Here is a 26,053-nt window from a genome sequence, read left to right on the forward strand (position 1 = left end):
CCCCCGCCCCGCCCCTCGCCCCGCCCCCCCGGCGCGCGCCGCACCGGCCCTCGGGCCGAGGCGCACGTTGCCCCGCCCCCTCCACCTCCCCCGGCGCGCGCAGTCCCGGGGCGGACGGGCGGCCCTCCGCCGACTCGTCTCTTTCTCCCCTTCCCCCTCACAGGACGGTTTCCGGGACGGCCAGAGAGAGGCCACCCCAGGAAGCCTCAGCGCTCGTAAAAGATGAACTGCGAAGCCGGAGCCGCTTCAGCGCCCGACCTCGCCAGCTCCTCCCTCCTCCAGGAGCCCGAGCCCCGCCCCCCGCGGAGCGGGCCCCGCCAGCCACCCCCGCGGGCTCGCGCTTACGCTTTCCGGGCGGCGCGCGACGCGCTGGCTCCGCCCCGGAGCCCCGCCCCCGCCCCCTCCCCCCCCGCCCCGCTCCCTCCTCCCTCCTCCTCCCTCCCTCTGGAGAGCCGGCGCGTACGAATCCGGGCGTGAGGCGTCAGGGACGCGCGGGCGCCTCATCCTCCCCACCTTCCTACACTGTTGCTACTTTTCGGTGTGAGACATCCCAGCTTCTCTTCCCCTTCCGTGAGTCCCTCTTTCTCTCCCCTCGGAGACCCCGCTCGCCCCACAGGCGGCCGCCGCCGCCGCCGCCGCCGCCGCTCCCGCGCCCCGAGCGAGCAGTGCGCGTGCGCGCGCGCGCGCGGCCGTCGGGTCCCCGCGCTCCCTCCCCCGCCCGGCCCGGCCCTCTATAACTTGGTCGGCGTGCGGGAGGCGCCGCCGGAGTCGGAGGGCGGGGAGCTCGGAGGAGGGAGCTCGAGAGTTGTGGAGACTAGTGGCAGCCCGCTCGGGTCGGCTCCTGCCCGCTCCCCGCCTTTCTGCCTCGCACGCCCACGCCGCCCGCCGCCCGCCGCCCGCCGCCCCGGCCCGCGCCCCCGCGCCCCCGCGCCGTCTCTCGCCCGGGGGCCCCTGCCGGTCGCTCCCCGGGTCTCGGCGCGGCGGGGGCGCCCGCGGGGTGCCCTCGCCCTCCGGTGCGTGCGGACGGGCGGCGGGCGGGATGTGGCGCCTGGTGCCCCCGAAGCTGGGCCGCCTGTCCCGCTCGCTGAAGCTGGCGGCGCTGGGCAGCCTGTTGGTGCTGATGGTGCTGCACTCGCCGTCGCTGCTCGCCTCCTGGCAGCGCAACGAGCTGGCCGACCGGCGCTTCCTGCAGCTCAATAAGTGCCCGGCGTGCTTCGGCACGAGCTGGTGCCGCCGCTTCCTCAACGGGCAGGTGGTGTTCGAGGCGTGGGGCCGCCTGCGCCTGCTGGACTTCCTCAACGTGAAGAACGTCTACTTCGCGCAGTACGGCGAGCCCCGCGAGGGCGGCCGCCGCCGAGTGGTGCTCAAGCGCCTCGGCTCGCAGCGCGAGCTGGCGCAGCTCGACCAGAGCATCTGCAAGCGGGCCACCGGCCGCCCCCGCTGCGACCTGCTCCAGGCCATGCCCCGCACCGAGTTCGCGCGCCTCAACGGCGACGTGCGGCTGCTCACGCCCGAGGCGGTGGAGGGCTGGTCGGACCTGGTGCACTGCCCCTCGCAGCGGCTGCTCGATCGCCTGGTGCGCCGCTACGCCGAGACCAAGGACTCGGGCAGCTTCCTGCTGCGCAACCTCAAGGACTCGGAGCGCATGCAGCTGCTGCTGACCCTGGCCTTCAACCCCGAGCCGCTGGTGCTACAGGTAGGTAGGCGCGGAGCCCGGGGGCGGGGGGGATGGGGGGGATGGGGGGGGCTGGAGTCGGAGAAGCGGCTCCGCCGGCGCTCGATGGTTGTTGCCCGCCGTGGACCCGGCCCGCGAGCGCGGGAAGGGGGCGGCGCGGGGAGACCCCCGCCCGGGGCGCCGAGGCGGACGGCGGCCGGCGGCCGGCCCGGCTGCTGGAGGGTCCGCTCTTGGCACCTCCACTCGGGCGCACCTCGCGTTTGACTGCGGACCCTTTAACGCCAGAGGGAGCAGCGCGTCTCGTACGTTCCCGAAATGTCTCTCCCGTGAGTTTTCCTTGGGGGCCCCTCTCTCCGCCTTCCGGCTTTTATCCGCCGGGGTTTGCACTTCCCCAGCGCAGTCTGTTCTCGAGCCCTTGGAGCTTCCTTCGTTCTTCTTCTCCAGTGTTTCCAGCCCCTGGAGAGCGTTTGCTCTCCCCTCCAGTAGTAGTACTCTTGTTGCCTGGCCTGACTTCGGCCCCAGAGTCTTTGTTTTATCCTTTAGCTCGTTTACCTGGCGGGTCGGGTCGTTGGGGGACAAGCAGGGGGATTGAGGCTGCGGCCAGGTTAATCCTTGGGCGGTGCTTTGCGTGGGGTTAGGAAGAGGAAGGGAAGAAAGTGAGGCAGCGGCGGACTTGGGGCTGCGAGGATTTGAGGTCAACACGGACATTTGCATCCCGATTCTGTGACCTGCCCTATTCATCTAAGTGATTTGGCTGCAGCAAGGAGACGAAATGTTAGGCCAGGGTGAGAAACAGGGGAAAGAGATTCTTATCTCCGGTCTAGTTGAGTTCTTGGCTTTCTCGTGACTTTGTTTTGAAAACAAACACACCTTTTAGGGGAATAGGTTGGCATCTTTTTAACAGGTGACAGAAAAAAAAAAAAAAAAGAACCCCCCCCTCAAAAAAAAAAAACAAAAAACCTGTTGACCTTTGGAGTAGTTACCGAGTTTCCACACATTCCCACCCGCTTTCGTGCGGGGGTTCTTGAATAGTGGTTACAGTTGTGGGTTTGTGATCCTTCCTGTAACTGCAGGAAAGTTACCTTGCCCCTTTTCCATACCAGTTTTGCTGTTTATCAAATATGAGGGGGGCATGACTTAAAATTAGTAATGACTAACTTTGATATACTTAATGCTCTTTGTGCGGCTGAGAATGTTACTGTTGGGGGGGGTGTGGTTGTAACAGGATTCTTGGTGGGTTTTTTTTTTTTTTAAAGTCAAGTGCAATAGGAATGTACAGTATTCATTTATATTGCTTTCTTTTCTCAAGTTCTCTAATGCCCATCTTAGAAAGGGAAACCAGCTTCATTTGATTAGTTCAGCCGAATAATTTCAACACAAAATAATTACTTTTCAAAACTTTAGTGTGGATCTTAGTAAATTTTAAGCTGTGATAGGATGTACATAATGGGTCACATTTCAAGTACAGATTGTATGTTAAACACTTTAACAGTCAGTAAATGGGGTATAAAACTGCTTAAACTTCCCTCTCAGAAATTATTAAGTAGTTTCAATGCAACTAGTCACCCTATAAAACTTAAGATCATATTTGTAATACACATTTGCCTCAACTTTTTTTTTTATTTAAACTATTTTTTTCCTCTTTGAGGAATAGATGCTTATATTAGGAAGATTGATCCCTGTAGAAAGCTTTAGCAGTGTATTTGCAGATAATCTGTCAAATTCTCTGGGACCCAGAAATTTAAAAGGACCTATCTGAGTAGTAGTACATACACATCTTCTGCACTTGTAATAGTGGGTGCCTACCGAAAGATTTTTATCAAGTAACTCTGAATATTGATGTATTCAACGCGGACATTTGCATGTGTTGCAACAACAAATACTAGGACTGATATTTTAAGGACATTCTAGGTCCAGCTCTTTGTAAAGATAGCTTCGCGCTTGATTTGCACTAAGGAAAATCTGTTTTATTTGGGAAGCTTTTATATAAATTTTTGAAGTTTGAAGCTGTCTTGACATTTTCAGTTTACTTTCTGGTTGAGATAGTCAAGTGTGCTTGTATCGTGTTTTCTGACTAACTCTTCCCTCAATCTTTCTCTGTTTTCATCTTTGGTGATAAACAATTTTTTTAAAAAATCAGTTATAGTCTTGTAATTTAAACTTGGTGACACAATTGCTCTAAATGAGTGGATAGATGGGTTATGGAATAAGAGTTTGGTTTTAGTATGTGAGGAAATACATGTTAACATTGCTTATTTTGACTTCTGTGTGTTGCATTTGAAATTTAAGCAGTCCCGTTCTGTAACTAACTGTTAAGTGCTCTGTGAAATATAAATTTGGGGTCTTTAATACCAGTAGTCCTATTGCTATGTTTATTTTTTTATATGATGAACAAGCAAGTTGAATAGGATTTATTTTCAAATAAATGTTCACAGAGATGCTACTTTCTTTATAGAACTACTTCATCGGGGGAAATATTAGTGAGTTAAGAAGTATAAACAATGCACTTGAGGTTTGATGATGGAGTAAAACCACTAAAGTGAATCTTAAAATTGTGTGATCAGGTACAAAGATCATTATTAAGTCAAATCATGATGTTCGTTATTTCTGCTAACGAGACATACAAGTTTGGTATTTATATAGGTTTCTATAAAACTGTTAATTGCTGTTTATGGTAGTATGCGGTATTAACAATGATAGAAAACCTCACTCAGATTTGACTATTTATGTATTTTGGTTCATGTTCCTTAAAAAATATTTTAAAGATAGAAGCATGTATTTTACAGCTTAAAGAGGAACTCACATTTTTCTTTTTTTCCAGGAGAGGGAGCTACTAATTGAATTTTTGGACACTTGGTGACAAATCAGATTTTTCTTATATTGTCCAAAAATTAACTACTTTAGGGGGGAAAAAAAGTCTTTTGAACTGACTTCAGCAAACTATTCTTAAAAGTTTCAGTGTGGTAAATATGCTTCCAAAATAAATATTTAAAGATTTCCTTTGATAGGTACTAAAGAAAGAACTGAAAATGTAGGTAAATTTTGCTCACTTAAATTTGCCTCTTCGGATTTTAAGAAACAGTAACAAATTGCAATTTCTATTATGCCTTGAAAGAAGACTTTGAAAGGTACTAAGTGTCTGTAAGACCTATTAACGCACATACTTCATCTACTTAAGGCTGTGTAGATTTGTAATATAGACTTAACCAGTATGAAAAGGTGTGAAAGTACAACTCTTCCCATCATTGGATAGTTTTACTAGTTTACAGCAGCTTATCTAGTTCAAAGGAAAGTAGTATGGCCATAGAATTATCATTTTCTAAAAAAATTTATAAACCTCAAACAACAAGATAACCCTAGAACTATTATCTTCTCCACTGATACTTTCCTTCCTTCTTCATGGTTTTACTTCACCAAGAAGTTTGTTTTGATTATAAGTACCATAATCCTATGAAGCAAATGGAGAGAGGGACTTTGTGGATTTTATATTGTCTAATAGCATTCTTGGAATATTGGAAAATCAAGATGTTGAACTGTTTTGGCAAGATGTCAAGATGTTTTCTGTTACTTTGTTGGTAAATTTTTCTACCAATATTTGCAGTTACTTATTCTTGAATTTATAGAAGTCGTGTGTTTGTTACAGAAAAATACTGTCTGGATTTCCTGAAGCCCAAACTATCTCTGACTTGATGACCTACAGACCTAGTGACAATGATCTTACTTAAAGAAACAAAGCTGTTTGTTTAGGATGGAGGATTTAGGAATATGTTTCACTCCATTTATAGGACTTTGTCTTAAATTTCCTGAATCATGGTTTTAATAGAAGTTCCTTAATTTTTACCAAATGTAGCTGTCACTTATGCCATAGATTTTTATCTTTTATTTCAATTCTTATAAATGACATAGTACATGCAAAATGCATTGTATAGTGCTAAATGCCTATCAAGCACTCAGTAAGTGTTAGACATTAAATAAGGTAAAAGTAACTTTAACCATCTGCTTAATCAGCTGTTTTGAAGCTTGTTTGGAATATGGATCATCTTAAAATTAGTTACGATTCAGATTATGAACCGTACCTTTAGTTACATTGGTTTAGTTCATCCCTTATTACAGAATGAGTTTTTATAGAAAACCTTGAGTGAATGTTGTTGTTTTGTCCTTAAAAATACTTCCTAAAGAGGAAAATATTTTTAAGGTGCACTGCCTAAGATACAGGTTTTGAAGTAAACAAAAGATTATGGCCATTTAGCTGCCTTACTTTGGACTAGTTGGTAAACTTCTTTATGGGTCTTACCTATAAAATGAAACTAATGAATTAGGTCCTTTCCTTTTTAGTCCCAGTATCCTGTGAATCTCAAACCCTTGATTTGAGAAATTACTGTTTTTCTACTTCTCTTCTGAGTTTGATTTTGACTAGTGGCTTTAAACTTCTAAAAGGGGATTGGGGGTTTGGTACTTGGTCCCTGCTAGAAGGTATGGGAGGGAGGCCAAGGTAGATAACCCTGTTTTCGAGCTTGTTTTCCTCCCAAATTTTTACACACACGAAATCAGATTTTAAAACAAAACGAAAAAACAAAAACAAAACAAAACAGAGTTTGCCTTTAAAGGAAAAAAAAAATATGGAGCTAAATGTAGCCAAGTGTCATGTAGGGTAATAGCATTATGAAAAGATGTTCCAGACTTTGTATCAGGAGTTTCTTTGCAAGCAACAGCTTAGGGAGCCACCTACCTTCCCACTGGATGCTACGGTGGTAACTGCATTCCCATATTTAGTTTTCAGAGGTGGTTCTGCATAGGTAGTTCTAAGTAGAGCACTTTTTATGTGATCATAACCTTAAATCTGGAGGTTTAGTGTTTTTCTGTTTTTTTTTTTTTTTGAATTAGAAGTGACATTGACACTTGAACACCCTTCATGAAAAAACAAAAATAATAAAATATTTCTCTGTACCTCACATCCAAGGAGACTTTTATTTTGGAAAGCCTAAAGAAACAGGCGTTCACCCTTAGGATAGCACCGCTTCCAGATCAGTGGAGCAAAATTATTTTGCTCCACTGGCCTATTTTCTGGATTTATTCATCGCTTCTCACCATTATTAATTCTGAGGTCCTTTCTATACTTTCGTCTAATCTTCGAACTGTTTTCCTTCATATTTCCACCATATGGATAACTACATATTCCTCACACATGTTAGTTGGGAATAGAAAGCTTACTTTTTGGGTATCTACTTTCTAGACATGAGTAGTCAATTTCTTGGGATCATCAGACTGGTTTTTATTTTCTGTTTTTCTGGTTTATGATCTCTGGCCTAGTTCCTGTATTGCAGTCATCGCTGCTAACTTCACAGAACGGCTGATATTTATTTCTGTCTTCACTTTTCATTCATTATGCATATATTGAACTAATGTGACCTTAGAATATAGGCCCTGCATTTTCCCTACATATACAATGAACTTTACTAAGTAATTGTAAATTACTAGTGTAAGATGTGGATAGTTATTCATCCTGGGCATAGACCCTGAAAGGTTTTAAATTATGTAATCAAATCTTTTGTCCAATTTGTATGTCTTTACTAAAATAGATTTTTGATGAGGAGTTATCTGTGAAATACCTGGAAGCTCTTTGGACTTTGTAGCCCTGGATTTAGAATCGGAAGAACTGGACTTTATTTGTTCATTTGGTAAATAGACCTTTAGAAGGCCTTGAGATTCAAAGGATCTGTCTAGGCAGCAAGTAGTGTACTATGTAGGAGGTAGGTATATAAAAGAATAATTATAATAAGTATAGCATAATAAGTCCTATTAAAAGATATCTATATTCTGTCAAATGACTCATTTAGGGAGGGACATCTGAGTGTACCTTTCTAGGTGTGGATACCAGGGAAGATTTCATAGGCATATTGAGTTTTGAAGGATAAATGAGATTTTGTCCATGAATGAGGTCAGGGGTGGGGGCGTGGGGGGACAGGCAGAGTGGTGGGGGTAGTACTGAAATGGCATTCTATACTAACTCAAAGTTGTTGAATGGTTAATGTTTTAGAACTTCAGTTTTTTAATAAATAAAACAGGAATTATAATAGTTACTTATAAGAATATTGTTTTAAAGATTAAAGGAGATAGGGTTATTCAGATAATATATATGTAATATCTTTAATTGGAAAGGTTTTTTCAATATGTTACTACTTTGCAGATCAACTTACTTCATTCTTAGATACCTAGAGTTGAAAATTTCTGTAGTATATTATGTTGACATCTATCTTAGAAATATATGTTTTACTCTTCCTATGACAATCTTTGAAATGTTAACTTATTTACATATATACACATCATAAATACCTATGTAGTTGCTGCTTCAGGCTATAGGTTTTTTGAATAGTAATTAAAAAGAGGGTTAGGGATTTGTCCCATACGAATTACTTTGAATAGAAAGAATATTGTAGGAAATAGGGTTTAGATAAAGATTCAGCAATACAGAGCAAATAATTCAATTTTTCTCTAAGTTATTATAGTTTAGTAATTCTAATTAGTACAGTAACAAGCGATAATTAAAAAAAAAGGTTAAGTCTGGTCTAATTTCTTAGACTCTGAGACAGAATCTTAAAAGATTATCTGAAGTAGATATGATGCTTCAGGGTCTTCTCCATATTTTGCCTTTCTAGAACACATTTGGATTTTTAACTGAAGTGAAAAGATCTGGCAAGAATTGTGTGGCAGTTCCAGGAACTGATCTATATACCTTAGGATACAGTGAAGATGGCAGGCCAGGGTACAATCCGTGCAGCCGATGTGTTCTGGGATGCTATGTGCGGGCAACAAACAAAAAACAAAGGAAATTTCAGATTTTACGTAATATAAAAATAACAAAACAGACTCCTGTGATAGAGAATTGGATTGGGGATAGAATACTCTATCTAGATTGGGTGGTCAGGAAGAGTTACATTTCAGCTGAGTAGTAGATGATGAGAGATATAGCCAGTGATGCAAAGGTCTGAGGGCGGAGTGTTTTTGGACAAGAGATATGGCAAATCCAGAAGAGTAGGAAGCATGTATAATAAGGTCATAGAGGTAGACAAGGATCATACCTAATACAGCTGTGTAACCATACTTAATGAGTTTAGAGTTTTATTTTCAGGGTAATGTGAAACAATAGAGGTGTTTTTAGTAGGGCTTGGTTTGGCAGAATGGGTTGTAAAGGATAAGATAGAAATCTGAAAAACTTTTTTGCGAGATTATGGGAAAGTATAGTGCTTTGGATTAAGATGGTTGCGATGGAGGTTATAAAAAGTGGTCAGAACCAAAATATTTTGGAAAAATAGCTGACAAGACTTGCTGATGAGAAAGGTAAGATGGAAAGGGAAAAATAAAGGATATCTCCTGAGGTTTGTGTCTGAGCAACTACTGGAATAATTCCTTTTATGATGTGTAAGCCCAGAGAAGGAATGGCTTTGGGGTAGGGGAACCAAGAATTTTGTCTTGTATATATTGAATTAAGGCAACAACAGGAAAACAAATCTTAAAACTAGGCACCAGGTTTACTAGAGAGAGATACTGTGCTACTAGCGGGTAGTTTGTTTTTTTCTGGAAGGGCGAAGTTAATTCAGTTTATGTTTTAAAGGAACCAGGGGAGTAAGTTAGTACTTACTGGGACGCCTGGGTGGCTCAGCAGTTGAGCATCTGCCTTCAGGTCTGGGCATGATCCCAGGATGGGGATCGAGTACCCGCATGGGGTTCCCTGCAGAGGGCCTACTTCTCCCTCTGCCTATGTCTCTACATCTCTCTGTGTCTCTCATGAATAAATAAAATCTTTTTTTTTTTTTTTATTTTTTAAAGTTAGTACTTGGCAGATTTTAAAGAAATCAGGTCTTGACTAAAGAAAGCAAGGAAGGATTCTTGGGTTATTGGGTCCAAAAAAGCTTATTATATACTTTTTCTTTCTTTGAAGTTTTGTCTTACTAGAAGTAAATGTTTGAGTATAGTGTTTGTAGATAGATATTTCAACTTAGAAATGTGGATCACACTTGCTGATTGTGACTGTAGGTAAAGCATCAGTTGAGACTAGTAAATTTATGCATATTTAAATGGCATTAATTAATTAAGTTGTCACTAATTGAATGGTATCTCTTTGGCCAGATGTTTATTTATTTATTTTTTTGGTGTGTGTGGGGGTGCATTTATTAAGCTATTTAGTTTTAAAGTTTATTAATTTCTATTAAACTTACGTAGATTTCTTGTTGATGCGTTTTGACATTAGTTTCCAATTTTAGAAACAGCTGTTGGATATGATATTCAGAGAAATAACATAACCTTGCTATTTTCAAGGCATTGCTTAATATTGTTGGAATTCTAGGTGGGTGGAAAATGGCATTCAGGAAATGATTTAATGAAATAAATGGAACATATCCTGTAACTTGAAAAATCTTGAGATTATTAAGATTCTACAGTATTTACAATGGATTTTGGGCACTATTTAGCAGTAAAAATTAAGAAGCAACGGTCTTAGAGAAATTTTAGTAAAAATTAGGTAACCATTAAATCATTCCAGTAGTTTTACTATATTCCCCCTCTAGACAGTTCACAAAACTGTGAACACATTAGTCTGTCACCAGTATGGTTGACTAATCTCTATGAACAGCTGTTATAACATGCGTTACTACAATGGGATTTTGTTCAGATTTGGGCTTTTAAAAATAATTTGAAACTTAAATTGAACCTTTAAGCATTTTCTATTCTTTTGATAACATTTGCTTTCTATAAGTGTTCTCAAGTTTAAATCTGTGTGTGTGCAGAAATGCTAGTTCTGTAGAAAACCTATAACTAGATTTTAGATTGTATGTTTTGATTATTAGTAGATCTTTTTTCAAGTCAGACTCTTTTTACTAGGAATTTCCTCCTTTAAAAAATGTCTTATAATATATCTCTTTAGGCAAACTACAAAGTTATGTTCCTTTTAATGGAATGTTGTGAGGAAGTAAATGGCATTTTTATAAAATATTCATATCTTGTATTAAAGAAAGTATGATTTTTTTTTAAAAAGATTTATTTAGTTTAGAGAGAGCACTTGAAAGCACACTCTGGGAGGGCAGGAGTGAGTGTGGGGGAGGGGGACAGAAGGGGAGAGAGTCCTAAGCAGACTCCTAAGCTGGGCAGGAAGCTCAACAAGGGGCTGGCTCTCCCAACCCTGAGATCCATCCCCTCCTGAGCTGAAACCAAGAGTTGGAAACAACCCACTGTGCCACCCAGGTGCCCCAGTCTTTTAAATTTAGTATGCAAACCCCACTTTTGGTCATGTAAGGAAGGAAAAAGAATAGATCACAAGTTCTAGAGCTGACCTTATTTTTAATCTATCGGTTTTACTCACATGCTGTATGTCTTTAAAGTGACTGTGTTCTGACAGAATCATCTAGTAGGACAGTGTGGTTATTCATCAAAGGGTATTGTGGTATTGTAAAAACCTTGTTTTAAGAACAGCATTATATATCACAGGATATTTGTTAAATTCCAGTATGTACAATGTTTCTGAATGTTAAGGATTTTTTTTTTTTTTGGTTGCTTTGGGGTTTTTATTTTTCAAAGCACATCAACCATGTTGTGGAGTTTTGCGTTTCATTCTCTAAGTCCCAACAGGATCTGATCCCTACCTCCCCTTATCAACTGTTACCTCAAGCCATTTCCTCATCCATTTTTCTGAAGCTGCTTTGGCCTTTTTTTCAGTACTGAGAATACTGTTTCTGACTCTACTATGCCTAGGACATTCTTACTGCCCCCTCCCCAGTCTGTCTAATATTATACTCATCCTTTTGATCTCAGCCTAAGTAGGACTTTCTTAGGCTGCCCTTTATCACACAATCTGAAATAGGTCCCTATGTTTCTTTTTCACCATACTCTACTTATAATTTGTAATAAATTCTGTAATTTGTAATTTATGTGTATTTAGTAACCTTTCTCCCAACTCAAGTTAAAAAAGCTTCCTGAGAGTAGGGACTGTTTATTTACAACTGTTTACTTAGCATTTCATGATGGTGTTAGGCTAGATCTAGAATTTTTTAATACAAAACTTGTATTCTCTTCATTCTACAGTGACACTCTCTCTTACTCTAGCTGCGTAAGCAGTCAGTGAAATGTGGGTTAACCTACAATCCCTTAACTGCAATTCCAAACTTAAAAACCTGTAAAAAATAGGGGTTGTCAAATTAAAAAAATATAAAAACACATGAGATTTTTATGTACTTTATCCCACTTAGGATGTATAAGCTTACATTATATTCACAACATAATATGTCCCAGACTCTCCATAATATGAGTATGCAACATATGCACTATTAACTTTTCCAAAATTTGGAAACTTCTGAAACATGAAGATAGTGGATTGAGGGGTTGTACTTGCCTGACTTTACCTCTTTTATCTGTATGACTTTAGGCAAATCATTTAAACTGTGCTTGTAAGATTGAACTTGATTTACAACTCATGTACTTCCAACTCTAGAATTCTTAGATTTCACATCCCCGTTATGAATCACATAACCTAACATGATGGTTTTGATCAATAAATAGATGATAGATTACTTCAGCATTTAGAGTTTATTTTGAGGTGCTTAACTATTATAAATGAAAATCAAATTACAATGCTAAGTTTATGTGTATACATGGTATCAAGGTTTAATTTTTTTTTTGTATTTTTGGTGCTTGTGGATGCCCTATACATTTTTCATAGCAGTAAGCCTCCTTAAAGTTTGGTAGCTAATTTATATATTTCATTGTAAATTAGAAACTGCTAGAGGATAGTGGCGATGCTTTTCTAATTTGGTGGTTCTTGACTATATTTGGAAGCTATTCATTGTTTGTAGATGACTTTTAGTATGTAATATGAAAATAAGCATAACCTGATGAATACCTGGACTTCTTATTTAAATGGGAAGTATAATAATATGTTTTGGTAAGCAATTCTTTATAAGGTAGTATAAATCTGCAAAGTACACTTCATACTCTTTTTTTCCTTTGGCTCTTGGATTGCCTTGATGAATATATATGGTGGTACAAATATTCCAGTTTTACAGAGAAAGAGACTAAAACTCTAAGAAGTTTGGCTTTGCCACAGTCACATTTATGAGATGCATAGTGAAGGTGGACCTTCAAGCTCCCCTTTGTGATTTCAAGTTCATTATTTACCTGTATATTCTGTTATCTTTTAAATATCAAATTTTATAAAATGTTATATACCATAAAGAATATAAAATACCTAAATTTCCTAATCGTAATTTTAATATCAAGTATGTGCATTTTGTCACCTTGATTTCATTTTCTTTTAAAATGGAAAATGACCTTAGTGGTTTTGTTTACTTATTTCTGGAACTTTGGCTTTAAGCTACTGTCACTGCTTGTAATACTGTTATTAGTATTGAGTTTTATGGTATCCAAGAGGTAGCTTGCAGTTTTCTGTTACCAAAAAAAGAGAGAGAGATAAAGGGACATACTGATTTATCTTAGATTTCATAACAAGAGACAATTAGTGGATCATAAGATCTTACCAGTTGACAGTGTTAATCTTAAATTTCCATTTTTAATTTTTACATTGGTAGTTATAAGCATAGAAGTTGTCTTTGGGTGCTCACCAATTTAATTAAAAAAATACAGTGATGGAAGGAAATACATAGTTTTATAACTATTTTATACCTCCGTACAATTTTAAACTAATAATTTACTTTTAAAAACTTTACATATTACACCTCGATGTACATTCAACCTGATTTAAAGCCCTGGACAGATAATTCAAGAGCCTCCAGTCCAGTTAGAATTTAAACCATTCCAAGTTTAAAGACTCCTTCCTTCAAATGAAAAGTATTTTACATATTTTCTCAGTCATAAATAACTCCTTAAAATACACACATTTTATGTCTGATTACTTAAGACCACGTGCCTGTAGTAGGCAATTTGAAAATCTGATTTTAAGATTTGTTTTAAAATAAAAACTGGATCTCAGCAATAAATTTCTTATTCCAGCTACACTGGATTTTTTTTTTTTTTCCCTTTGAGAGTTTGATAATCAAAAAGTAAGAATTTAGGTTTCTCATTGCTTGATATATTTAACAGATCCATGTTGTTACATCTTAAAATTTTAACTCTCAAACTCTGCTTGACCATGATAATTTGGTTCTAAGCCAGAATTGTTTTAAATAAAAATTATGTTTTGGCTTCCTTTGAGCATTTTCTTTGTACTACAGTGTATTCAATACAATTCCTTAATCATTAATGAAATCTATTTTGATTATACAATAAAAATGCTTGTCATCTGAGCTAGTAATGTGGATTCATTTATTAAAGTTCTTCCAAAAGATTAGGTAACAAGCTATATGAAAGAATTGTAGTGCTCTTAAAATGAGGCATAACAGGATTTCAGTTAATATTGTCAGAAATCACTGTATGAATACAAAATTGCTCAATGTGACATTTGTTCATATATTTTATCTTCTCCTATTAGGGACTTGGGTAATGAAGTGTATATTTGACTGTCATTTGCCAGTTGGAAAGGCTCCAAAAACAAGGAGGCATTTGTACATGTGCAGATGTTGGCAGGGTTCCCTTTTCTCCTGTTGTCAAAGACCATTTTATTTTCACAAAGATATGTTTGTATCTGTTTTACAGTATGGCATGTGAATAATATACCAATAATGTATGGAGGAATTTTGTTTTACTTTTTTGTGGAACAAAACTATACAATTTCATATATTACCAATTTTTAGTCTTTCCTCCCCCCCCTTTTTTTAACGTCAGGGACTTTGTACATGAATACTAATGGGAAAGAGTTAAATCTTTTGCAATTTGTGTAGATTTTCAAGGTCAAGGAAGCATTTTAAAATTGAGAGAAAAAGTTGAAAATAACCTGGTTAGCAGACAGTTTTTTGCAGTTTACATTGGACATGAGCAATCTCACTTTTCCCAGTACCCAAGGAAGTAAAAAAAAAAAAAAAAAAATTCTCATGTATAAGATGAGAAATGTGTTTCCCTCTTCCTTCTTGCTAAAGAATCAGATGTTGCCTTTGAATTAAGATGGACTCAATTCACTTACTATATTTAAAGATTCATACTATCATATCTCAATTTTTAATTTACATAATTAGTGTTTTTTCACAAAACTGCAGATATTAAAATTTAAAAGAAAGTTGCATATACGGGGATGCCTGGGTGGCTCAGTGGTTGAGCGTCTGCCTTTGGCTCAGGGTTTGGTCCTGGAGTTCTGGAATCAAGTCCTGCACCGGGCTCCCTGCAGGGAGCCTGCTTCTTCCTTTGCCTGTGTCTCTGCCTATCTCTCTCTCTCTCTCTCTCTCTCTCTCTGTGTGTCTCTTATGAATAAATACATAAAATCTTTAGAAAGTTACACATCTAAAGAAACAAGTATAGTTACTATGCCTTAATAGTTATAGTTGAAAGGAAGCACAAATGAAAATAGGTAATTATGGATCAAGTTTAGTTCTAAGAACGTTTTGTTTTACAGTTGATAAAAATATTAAGGATATTACTGACTTTTTTTCAATTTTATGAAAGTTCAAGGTAAAGTTAATATTACTTATTTTCATAAAAAGAGCCTCATTGCTAGCTCTTTAAATGTATGTAGATTGTTCAATTTTTAGCAATTGAAGTAATCTATATTTATATTCTGTAGTGTCTTGCTTTGTTTCTGCTACAGTGTTTGTGTAAATATCATCTTGTAATTTTTTTTCTCCCAAACTTAAGGAAAGGTGCTAGGCTTCTTCTATACTTGATGTAGTCATGTTATTTTCCAAGAAGTTTAAAACATTTCTTCCCATCCTTTTGCACCACAGTGCTTATTTTGTAGGTGTTCATTTTAGCACTGGAAAGATCTTAGATAAAGCCTTACTTTTAAGTTTAAAGTGACTTGTTCATCAACACAAAAGACTTTTGTTTTAGGATATTCATTTTCCCGGTGTTTATAAAATCCATTAGGAAACCTTGCTAAGATTAAGCGAATAAATAATTTTGAAATTGAACTAAAGGTGAACAGAAAATATAGTGGCAGTAGAAAGGGAAACGAGACTGACTTGGGACCAAAGGTACGTAGAGGGCAGGTTGCATCAATAGGATATCAGATTGCTCTTAACCAACCTTTGGGTGTACATTAAGAAACACTTCTTTGAATTTCTCTGTAAATTGTACCCCTGCCTGCTTGTGGGCTAGGTAAGGTCTCTATTAAATGCTCTCTTAGGACCTATACTACTCTTAGTAACTAACACTGCTTATACTCAAAATTATTTGCTTAGTATCTGTCTTCTCTTCAAAAATTTTTATTTTAGAGACCCTCTGTTTTGTTCACTCTTAATTGCCAGCCCAGCACAGGGCATGGTGCCTGGCAAATACTTGCTGACTAATAGGCCTGCAGTGCTGTTCATTCAAAAGTAAGGTTGGTTGACTGTACTTAAATAAGTCAAAAAGATATAAGAAAATGTAAATATTTCTAGATTTGGTAATAAGGAAGGTGCCTTATATGTTGATCAGTTTGGTTCTGCAATTTTGATAAGCAAGATTTATTTATTCTGTTTTAGCTTTATAATGTAAAGTTACCTATTTAAGTTTTTTCAGGTTCCTAATAATGGTAGAATTAGAAAAGAAATCAAGTTTATCTCTTTTCAGCTCCTGAATATAACAGAACATCCAAGCATATACCTAGTAACAATGTCTGCTGAGAGGATCTGGGGTAGACCTAAAATATTTTCATCTGAATGGCTTATAATATTAAGGTAATTCTTTTGTAGAGTTTTCCATCTGATGAAGGTTGGCCATTTGCAAAATATCTTGGAGCTTGTGGAAGAATGGTGGCTGTAAATTATGTTGGAGAAGAACTGTGGAGTTACTTTAATGCACCATGGGAGAAACGAGTTGACCTCGCTTGGCAATTAATGGAAATAGCAGAGCAACTTACAAACAATGACTTTGAATTTGCACTCTACCTCCTGGATGTCAGCTTTGACAATTTTGCAGTTGGTCCTAGAGATGGGAAGGTAATCATTGTGGATGCTGAAAATGTTTTGGTTGCTGACAAAAGGTTAATTAGACAAAGTAAGTACATAACTTATATTTGCTTCTTGTATGCATTTTTTATGTCAAAGTTTATATGAAACAAACTTTTAATTTCCTTCTTAGATGGAAGCCTTGCCTCATTGTTTTACTTGACCAGTATCAGTAAATGCATACCAGTTTATTATATTTGTACTCCTAATCACAGTTTCTCCATATTTCGTAAAATATCCTTTGGATATAAACAGACACAGATATACGTTGTGTCTATGTGTGTGTATGTGCACATCTTTTTCTTACAATCTAATCTACATTCTGTAGTTTAGGAGTATAATGAAGAATTAGGTTTTTATTTAGTTACAGACTACCAGAGAAACTGTTCTGCTCTCATGGAGGTCTTATTTTTCTGTGGGGTCACTACAGTGATGTTCTGTGCATTGTTTTCTGGGGTTCCTGTGGTGATTTTTTTTTTCTTTTAACCATTTATATAATTTCTAGCACTGCAGACCCCTAACTTTATTTTGATATTACATCTTTCCCAAACTTGGCTCTCCATTGGTTTGTGAGCTTGTATGGTAGGTATAGGTGGGCAGACTCTCTGTAGTTTTTTGAAAATTAAATGGCACAGGAATTTTAAAGTGCCAGGGACAAAGCCTGTAACTCTATAATTAATCTACTTAATAAAAGAAACTGAAAGATAGTTGTTTTATGGTGAGGGTCTTATATTTTTAATCTTCTCCCCTGTCATATGAGGATCTTTTGATGAACCCAGTCCAAAAATGTGTGGCACCTGGGGAATGTAGTGAAAGCAACAACAGCATTTTATTATGTTGACACTTAGATTTGGCATGATCTTATCTTGATCCTGTTAAATACTTGATTTTTCCCAGTATCTTGTTCTGATTCCATATTCACGAAACTATTATTTCTTGACTTGCCACATAGATCCTCCCACAGGGAGTAAACACCCTGCTGGAGTGTTTTATTCTCCACTTCTTCCTACATTTGTGAATGTTGCAGTAACTTATACCATCCTTTTCTTTTCTTTTTTTTTTTTATAAATATTTTTATTTATTTATTCATAGAGACAGAGAGAGAGGCAGAGACACAGGCAGAGGGAGAAGCAGGCTCCATGCAGGGAACCCGATGTGGGACTCGATCCCAGGTCTCCAGGATCACACCCCGGGCTGTAGGCGGCGCTAAACCACTGCGCTACTGGGGCTGCCCTGTACCATTCTTTTCTTTTTGAAAATGTACAGTTCATTGGTTTTTAGTGTACTTACAAAGTTGTGCAACTTGCCTAAACTTTTAAAATTTTCAAAACTTTACAAATTTACAAACACTGAAATGTGTTTGTAAAAATAATTTCTTGGGATACCTAGGTGGCTCAGCACTTAAGTGTCTACCTTTGGCCCAAGGTGTGATCCCCGAATCTGGGATTGAGTCCCACATTGGGCTCCTTGCATGGAGTCTGCTTCTCCCTCAGCCTGTGTCTCTGCCTCTCTTTCTCTCTCTCTCTCTCTCTCTCTCTCTCTCTCTCTCTCTCTCTTTCACTGTGTCTCTCCTGACTAAATTTAAAAAAAAAAAAATCTTTGAAAAAAATAATTTCTTGTAACTTTTTCTATGCAGACATTCTTGGAATAATATGTCACAATTTTATACCAACTAATTCCTAATCTTGGATGAACACAGCCACACCAGTGTATTCATACAGTGAACATTGCCCCAGTGCTACTTTAACTCTCACCAATTCTTTCCAAGTGTCTCATGGTAGGGTTAACTTCCCATTGTTCTTTAAGTAAAAATCAAGCTCCTATTTACATTCTATCAACACCACAAAAACAAGTAATCTTATCAAAAAATGAGCAGAGAATTCAATTAAACATTTTTCCAAAGAAGACATACAGCTGGCCAACAGACACATGAAAAGATGTTCAGCATCACTAATCATCAGGGAAATGCTGATCAAAACCACAGTGAGATAATACCTCACACTAGTCAGAAGGGTTAGTATCAAAAAGACAACAACTGTTGGCAATGATGTGGAGAAAAGGGAACCATCATGCATTGCTGATGTGAATATAAATTGGTGCAACCACTGTGGAAAATAGATAGTATGGAGGTTCCTCAAAAAATTAAATAGAAATACCATATGATCCAGTAATTCCACTACTGTGTATTTATCCAAAGAAAACAAAAACATTAATTTGGGAAGATAAAAGCACCCCTGTGTTTGCTATACCATTATTTACAATAGCCAAGATACGGAAGGAACTCAAGGTGAATGGATAAAGAGGGAGTTGTGGGTATATGTGTGTGTATACACACATGGTACACACACACACAGATATACATATGATATACACGCACATACATACACAAAATGAAAGTTTAGCCATAAAAAAGGATGAGATCTTGCCATTTGCAATGACATGGATTGACTTAGAAGGTATTATTACACTAAGTGAAATAAGTCACAAAGAGAAAGGCAAATACTATGATTTCACTTACGTGGAATATAAAAAAATAAAGGAAAAAACAAACAAAAAACCCAGACACTTAAATACAGAGAACAAATTGATGGTTGTCAGAGGGGAGATGGGCAAAATAGATAAAGGCGATAAAGGTATACAAATTTAAAGTTACAAAGTAAGTAAGAAACTATTATTTCTTGACTTGCCACATAGATCCTCAAAAAATTTAATAGAAATACCATATGATCCAGTAATTAATCAATTAATTAATTAATTTCAAAGAAGAAAAGTGCAGCATGGGAAATATAGTCAATTATGTAGTAACGTGTGGTGACAGTTGACAGCATCATGGTGAGCGTTGAATAATGTATAGAATTGGCAAATAAATATGTTGTACACCTGAAACTAACATAATATTGTATCTTAATTATACTTCAATTACAAAATGCTTAGGGTGAACGAATTTTTTATGTTTTGTAACATTTGAATGTGAATGTTTCAAACAAAAGTAGACTAATACTCTCTAATATTCAAAAGAAACCTTAAAGAGAAAGAAAGGAAAAAAAATTTTTTTTAAGATTTTATTTATTTATTCATGAGAGACACAGAGAGAGAGAGAAAGAGAGAGAGAGAGAGGCAGAGACACAGGCAGAGGGAGAAACAGGCTCCATGCAGGGAGCCTGATGTGGGATTCGATCATGGAACTCCAGGATCACGCCCTGGGCCGAAGACGGGCACTAAACCTCTGAGCCACCCAGGGATCCCCAGGAAAAAAATTCTTAATCAGGGCCCAATCTGCTTCAGTTTTAATATTCCACTGTCTACTGCCCTTGATGCTTTAGCTACAGTGGCCTTTTGGTTTCTTGAATGAACCTTTTTGCTTCTGGGCTTTTCTATATAGTGTTTCCTCTGCCTAAAATGCCTCATCTCACCACGTGAATGGAGCTATTGGATATTATGCTAAGCAAAATAAATCAATCAGAGAAGACAATTATCGTATGATCTCACTCAAATGTGGAATTTGAGAAATAAAACATGATCATAGAGAAAGAGTTTTGAAAGAATAAAACAAGGCGAAATCAGAGGGAGACAAACTATAAGAGACTCTTAACCATAGGAAACAAACTGAAGTTCCTTGGAGGGGAGGAGGTAGGGGGGATGGGTTACTGGGTGATGGGATTAAGGAGGGCACATGATGAAATGAGCACTGGGTATTCCTTAAGACTGATGAATCACTGACCTCTACCTCTGAAACCAATATTACATTATATGTTAATTAATTGAATTTAAATAAAATAAAAATAAATTTTTAAAAAATGCTTCCTCTCTCTTCTGTATACAGCTAACTACTTGTCCTTTGAACCTTAGCTTAAATGTTACATTTGACCAGTATATCTAATGCTAGAGGGTTGTTTCTTTCATAAACCTTTCTACTATAAAAAGGTTTGTTTCCTTTGTAGCATTTCCCATTATTTGTTTATCTATTTATTTAATGTCTGTTTCACATAGTTGATTGTAAGCTGGTGAGGGCAGAAACCATCTATTTATTTTCTTTACCAGTATATACCCTTGCCTGCTATAGAGTAGGCATTCAAATAGTTACTTGCTGAATGAATGAGTGTTTTTCACTTATCTCTCCTCTGCCAACCCCTTAAGTTCCAAGGGTCTGCCCTGTCTTTGTTTTTTTCCTTTGCTTTGAACATGCTTTCCAATATAATACAGCTCTTCTCTTGGCTCCATTAAGCACTTGTATGTTGATGTGTTCTAAATATGTGTACTGTACCTCTGACTTCAAAGTCCTCTAAGTTTCTTTTTTTTTTAAGTCCTCTAAGTTTCAAGTCTATTTCTAGTTGCATATGTGATATACCCACCTGAATACCTCATAGCTACTTTATATTTACTCTCTATTTATATATAAAATGTTAATACTAGTATGTAAATAGTATCTACCTTGCCATCCAATAAGAACCTTAAACTTTACTCAAAACTAAACTCCTGTGTTTCTACAATTTGGCTTTTTTTCCTGGACTACAGGTTATAATCATCTCTTCGTAGCCTCATCTGTACCATCTCCCCAGGTAGCTGTCTCACAGGTTAGCCTCCATGAACTTATTACTGTCTCCTGAATCAGCTGAACAAATCCTTAAGTGTATGCCTTTGCACAAACTATACTGGGCCCAAAATACTGTTTTCCCTCATTTATTTTCACATTTGCTTATTAAAGACCTAAATCACATGTTTTCTACACAGCTTTCTTCAGTGCCAGGCAGAAGTACTGCTTCTCTGTACTCTTGAAGCATTGCGTCCTGCTTCTCTTTGTGTGGCACTTTCTCTATGTGATAGAAAGTTTCCATCTAGACTGAACCCTTCAATAGTTAGAGACCTCTTCTGATTTTTGCTCTGGCATTGATGAATTCCCATGTTTATATATAAATCAATAAATTTCAGTATTTAAAATTATAATACAATTTTAGGAACAAATACTACTCTGTTAATTAGTAAAATATTTTGGGAAGGAATGGAAACTCTCTTAAAATGTATTTTTCTCTTTCTGCTTTTCCCCCTTTTACAGATAAACCTGAAAACTGGGATGTGTGGTACGAAAGCAAATTTGATGACTGTGATAAGGAGGCTTGCTTATCATTTTCAAAAGAAATTCTTTGTGCTCGTGCAACTGTGGACCACAATTACTACGCTGTTTGTCAGAACCTCTTATCCAGACATGCCACCTGGCGTGGCACTTCTGGAGGACTTCTTCATGATCCACCAAGTGAAATTGCCAAAGATGGCCGTCTAGAGGCCTTGCTGGACGAGTGTGCCAACCCAAAGAAGCGCTATGGCAGATTCCAGGCTGCAAAAGAACTGCGTGAATACCTAGCACAATTGAGTAACAATGTGAGGTAGTCTATGGTGAACTTTTCTTTTCTCCATTTAAATAGCACTGGCTAAAACTAAACCACCAAAAACTATCTGGAAAAAAATGAAATTTGGAAGTAATACATTCAGAGAATGATAAACTTGCACTGATCTCTTATGTTAACATCAAAATAAGACATTACTTCAAAAATCACATGATGCTTCTGCAAATAAGTTTGTTCTTACACTTTGGAGACTTGAGCTATCATTGACTGCTTTGCTCCCTTGAATGCCTGAGTGGATTATTAAATATTGTGAAGCTATTGGAAATGAGTCTGATAGTTACATTGGCTTGTGTATCAAAGGGTACTTGGTATTTGACTTAGTTTGCATTACTATCATGATTTTGTGAATCTCTTGCATTTACTTTGAATGTCAAGTTAGATTGGCCTGTTTTATAGGCCACTTTTTCCTTCTGATGTGTAGGTATTTTTCCCCCCATTTTTATGTTTTTTATTAAATTTCACACATTCAGGTTATTCTAGGTGTTTATTTAAATTTGAACTAGCTTTTGTTCAGTGCTATGCGGTACACATTTCCTGGTAGGGCAAGATTCCCAGGTTTACTGTATTTTCAGAGAGCTGAATATTTTATTATGTAAATACTTTTCTCCCCACTTTCTGTGGTTTCACCATTGCATGAAATCATTCAAGGTTATTTAACAGTTACATCCCTCTATGCCTATAAGTGTACACTAAACACGAAGTTTGGCATATGTTACAAAATGTCATCTTGTCCTTTAAAAGGCTTTAAGAAGAGTATACTAGCAATCTACACCTTTATGTTAATTTTGATTGAGAAAAAAACAACAGTATTTTTTAAATGCTAACTAGTCCAATATAGTCCAATGCATATGCCAAAGAAATGTTAGATCTAGTGTCACGGTTAGACTTTAAAATTGATCACCTACATATTCTTACTGTCACACTTCCAATACTATAACTTTGTCATTATTACATTCACATCTTCCTGGTTATTTTATGTTGCAAAGGTAAGCTACTGCTTCCAAGCATATGTGACTTCAAGATATCCTACTTTATATTCATTGGTAGTAACAGAAATTAACACAGTATAGTCATCATTTGAGTTTATTTGGGCATCATAACTTTTTATTTATTGATGGACTAGTAATTTTTATTCAAAAGCATAGTTTAGCCAGTCTGCCCAGCTTGGTCGTCATTACCCCATTGTTAAGCATCAAAACATCAAATTTAAGTACTTGGATAAAAATTAACAACTATGTGAAATTTGTGGGCTATTTTAAAAAGTTACAGTATATAAATTGACTATCACTAACATAGGTGATAACTTTTTTTTTTTAGTTACTGCTTTAACTTATGGCAAAATTTGGTATAGTACGCAGTATCTAGTTCTTAACTGACTTTATTCTAAATCAGAAAGTGATTAAAATATGCACAACCAAAGCCAAGTTTTTCTTTTCTGTTTCATTCATTCAGCAACTATTTATTGAGCATCAACTCTGTGCCAGGCACGTTACTAGCTGCTACACACTGTCTGAACATGACATATGGTTAAGTAACTTTACAATGATTATCAAATACTTTAATGTAGGTATTTAAGTTGAGATAGCATTGAGTTAGTGTGGTACATTCATGTTATTTTACTGTTGTGATAGAAATTCTACTTGTACCATCTATAACTGGGTTGCTACAAAAAAGCATGATGAAATGAATAGTTAACCCCAGTATAAAAACTGGGAGGAGAAGAGTAAGGTCTCTCCATTATAAAATAGATTGCATTATGTTAATTTTTATACATCCATATATTACAGGTATCAACTAGCCCTCAAAGAAACACTTAAGTCCTAGAAATTTTACTAAAGCTGACTTTTTACAACTTCAGAAACTTTTGAGGGGAGCAGGTAAAATTATTTGTCATTCACCATTACTCAGAACTTCAAATAAAATACACATTTTCAAAACAGAGCACCTTTTATATTTGATAAGTGTTCATTACAAACTTTAGAATGCCAGTCACAGAGGGTTGTCTTTATGCGGCTTAGCAAACCTTTATCTTACTTTGGAAAAGTGATTGTGATTGCAGAAAAGGAAGTGAGAAAATACTGCCAGCAGTGATTGCTACTGGAGGTAGTGCTTAAAACTACCATTTCCCCCATGAGATTATGTGGAATTTCTTTTATCTTTGGAAAAAGTTGAGAAGATAGTAAAAGAATTAGGAATTTTAAATTACAGGGAAAAATATGTACATGAAAAGCAATAAATATTTTGTTCACTTTGCTATCAAGATGTTCACTATCAGATATTTATTATACAGCAGCAATTTATATTTTTAATCATTGCCCATTAATAGACACAGTAAAATATTTTTGAATCAGACATTTGGGGTTTGTATGTGCATTAAAATTGTCTTTTGTACTGTAAGTTACTGTTTAATTTGAATATTTTATCAGAACTGTCTCCCTGTGCCTTTATAATATAAAGTTGTTTCTACAACTTTTAATGATCTTAATAAAGAATACTTTAAGAATCACACTTTTCAGACTATCTCTTAACTTCAAATATCCAAATGTTTTTGAATGGAAAGTGAGGTTGTATAGATAAGTTGTTTTTTTCCTTTTGCATGTATTATGATACCATTTTCAGAAACTATCCAGTTGGTAGTGTGCTGGACTTAAAGTTTGTGCGTTTTCTTCTGTTTTTCTGTAGTAAACTCTTTTCTGTAATAGATAACTTTTACTGCTGAAATGGGAGTTATAAAATAAAACATGGGGTTTTTCAAATGTATACAAGAGAATAATGTAAGGAACAATAGTTAACTATGGTTATACTAACTTCAAAAGTTAGCAAACATGTGGCCAAACTTCTTTCATCTATGTCCCAACTTACTTGACCCCAGGTTATTTTGAGCAAATCTGAAATGTTATTTGATTCAGAGATATACATTTCTCTTCCAACAAAATCACATTACCATTTTACATCTAAAAATTAACAGTAATACCTCAGTATCACCAAAGCAGAAAAGCTCTCAAACACCACTGTCTTTTCTCAAAAACTCAAGATCCAGCTGGCTATATACAGGGATTTAATTTGATGATCAATAAGGATAATAACTAAAATGGACCAAAACATTGTAAATATGTAAATTATGCATTCAAAATACTAACAGCAAACAAAGACAAACCAATCCATTCACCTTTGGAAGGATATTAAGGAGTTTGTGTGCAAACTAACTGGTAACTTGGAGACAAAGAAGCATTCATCCTGCCTTACCCCAGGGTAATCAAATAATTGAGCAGAATTCATAAAATATATAGAATTATTACAGTTAAATGCAGAAGGAGTGTTAGAATATCACCATTTCATAATTCCTAATAAAAGAAGAGCTAGGCAATGGTCATCAGTTGCTACTGAAGCCCTTAATTGAAAAGCTAATGAGGAACTTTGTATGGATAGATGAAGATGACAAGACCTGAACATACTGGTCAATCTTAATGATATGCCTTATATTGTGACTCAAAAGTATCCAGCACCGCAAGAAAAGGAAAAAAAAATCAGATCAAGCCCCTAGATCTATTAATGGGAGATACACAACACAAGGAAAAGTTAAAAGATAGCATGGACCTACAGTCAACAAAATCTAGAACATGGGCAATTCTGCAGGATAAGTGACTTGGTTTTGTTTAACAAATTCCAAACAAATTTCACATTAAAGGAATCTTAACATACAGAATAAATGGAAATGTCACCTTTGTATCCTGATTTGAACAAATTAACTTTAAAACTGGAAACAGATTTGAATAACTAAACAACAAGATCTTAGATAACTTCATCCACTTTTGTTTTTTTCCACATATTAAAACAAAGTACACACTAAAGTACCTATTCTATACTGGGTTATACTTTATTCTATACAAAGTTAACTACATGTCTAAATTTTGAGTAAGAATATTTTAGTTTTTTTTTTTTCTAAAAATTGTATTTAT

At 37.4% G+C, this 26,053-nt stretch overlaps 1 protein-coding gene across 1 annotated transcript; it reads left to right on the forward strand.

The window, feature by feature from the left end:
• The first annotated feature begins 932 nt into the window (after positions 1 to 932).
• Positions 933 to 24,600, forward strand: DIPK2A (divergent protein kinase domain 2A). The gene is made up of 3 exons (XM_055321452.1): positions 933 to 1,696; positions 16,438 to 16,741; positions 21,746 to 24,600. The coding sequence occupies exons 1-3, from the start codon at positions 1,040 to 1,042 to the stop codon at positions 22,075 to 22,077; spliced, it is 1,293 nt and encodes a 430-aa protein (XP_055177427.1). The 5' UTR covers positions 933 to 1,039; the 3' UTR covers positions 22,078 to 24,600.
• Positions 24,601 to 26,053: the final 1,453 nt, after the last annotated feature.

The sequence above is a fragment of the Nyctereutes procyonoides genome, unplaced genomic scaffold (genome assembly GCF_905146905.1).
Source record: "Nyctereutes procyonoides isolate TBG_1078 unplaced genomic scaffold, NYPRO_anot_genome, whole genome shotgun sequence".
In the NCBI taxonomy this organism is placed as follows: domain Eukaryota; kingdom Metazoa; phylum Chordata; class Mammalia; order Carnivora; family Canidae; genus Nyctereutes; species Nyctereutes procyonoides.

Bases quoted from the DNA above. Each gene is read 5' to 3' on its own strand.
- DIPK2A (XM_055321452.1), top strand. From the start codon at position 1,040: ATGTGGCGCCTGGTGCCCCCGAAGCTGGGCCGCCTGTCCCGCTCGCTG. The intron at 1,697-16,437 runs GTAGGTAGGCGC...ATTCTTTTGTAG, and splicing joins CCGAGCCGCTGGTGCTACAG to AGTTTTCCATCTGATGAAGG. The intron at 16,742-21,745 runs GTAAGTACATAA...CCCCTTTTACAG, and splicing joins CAAAAGGTTAATTAGACAAA to ATAAACCTGAAAACTGGGAT.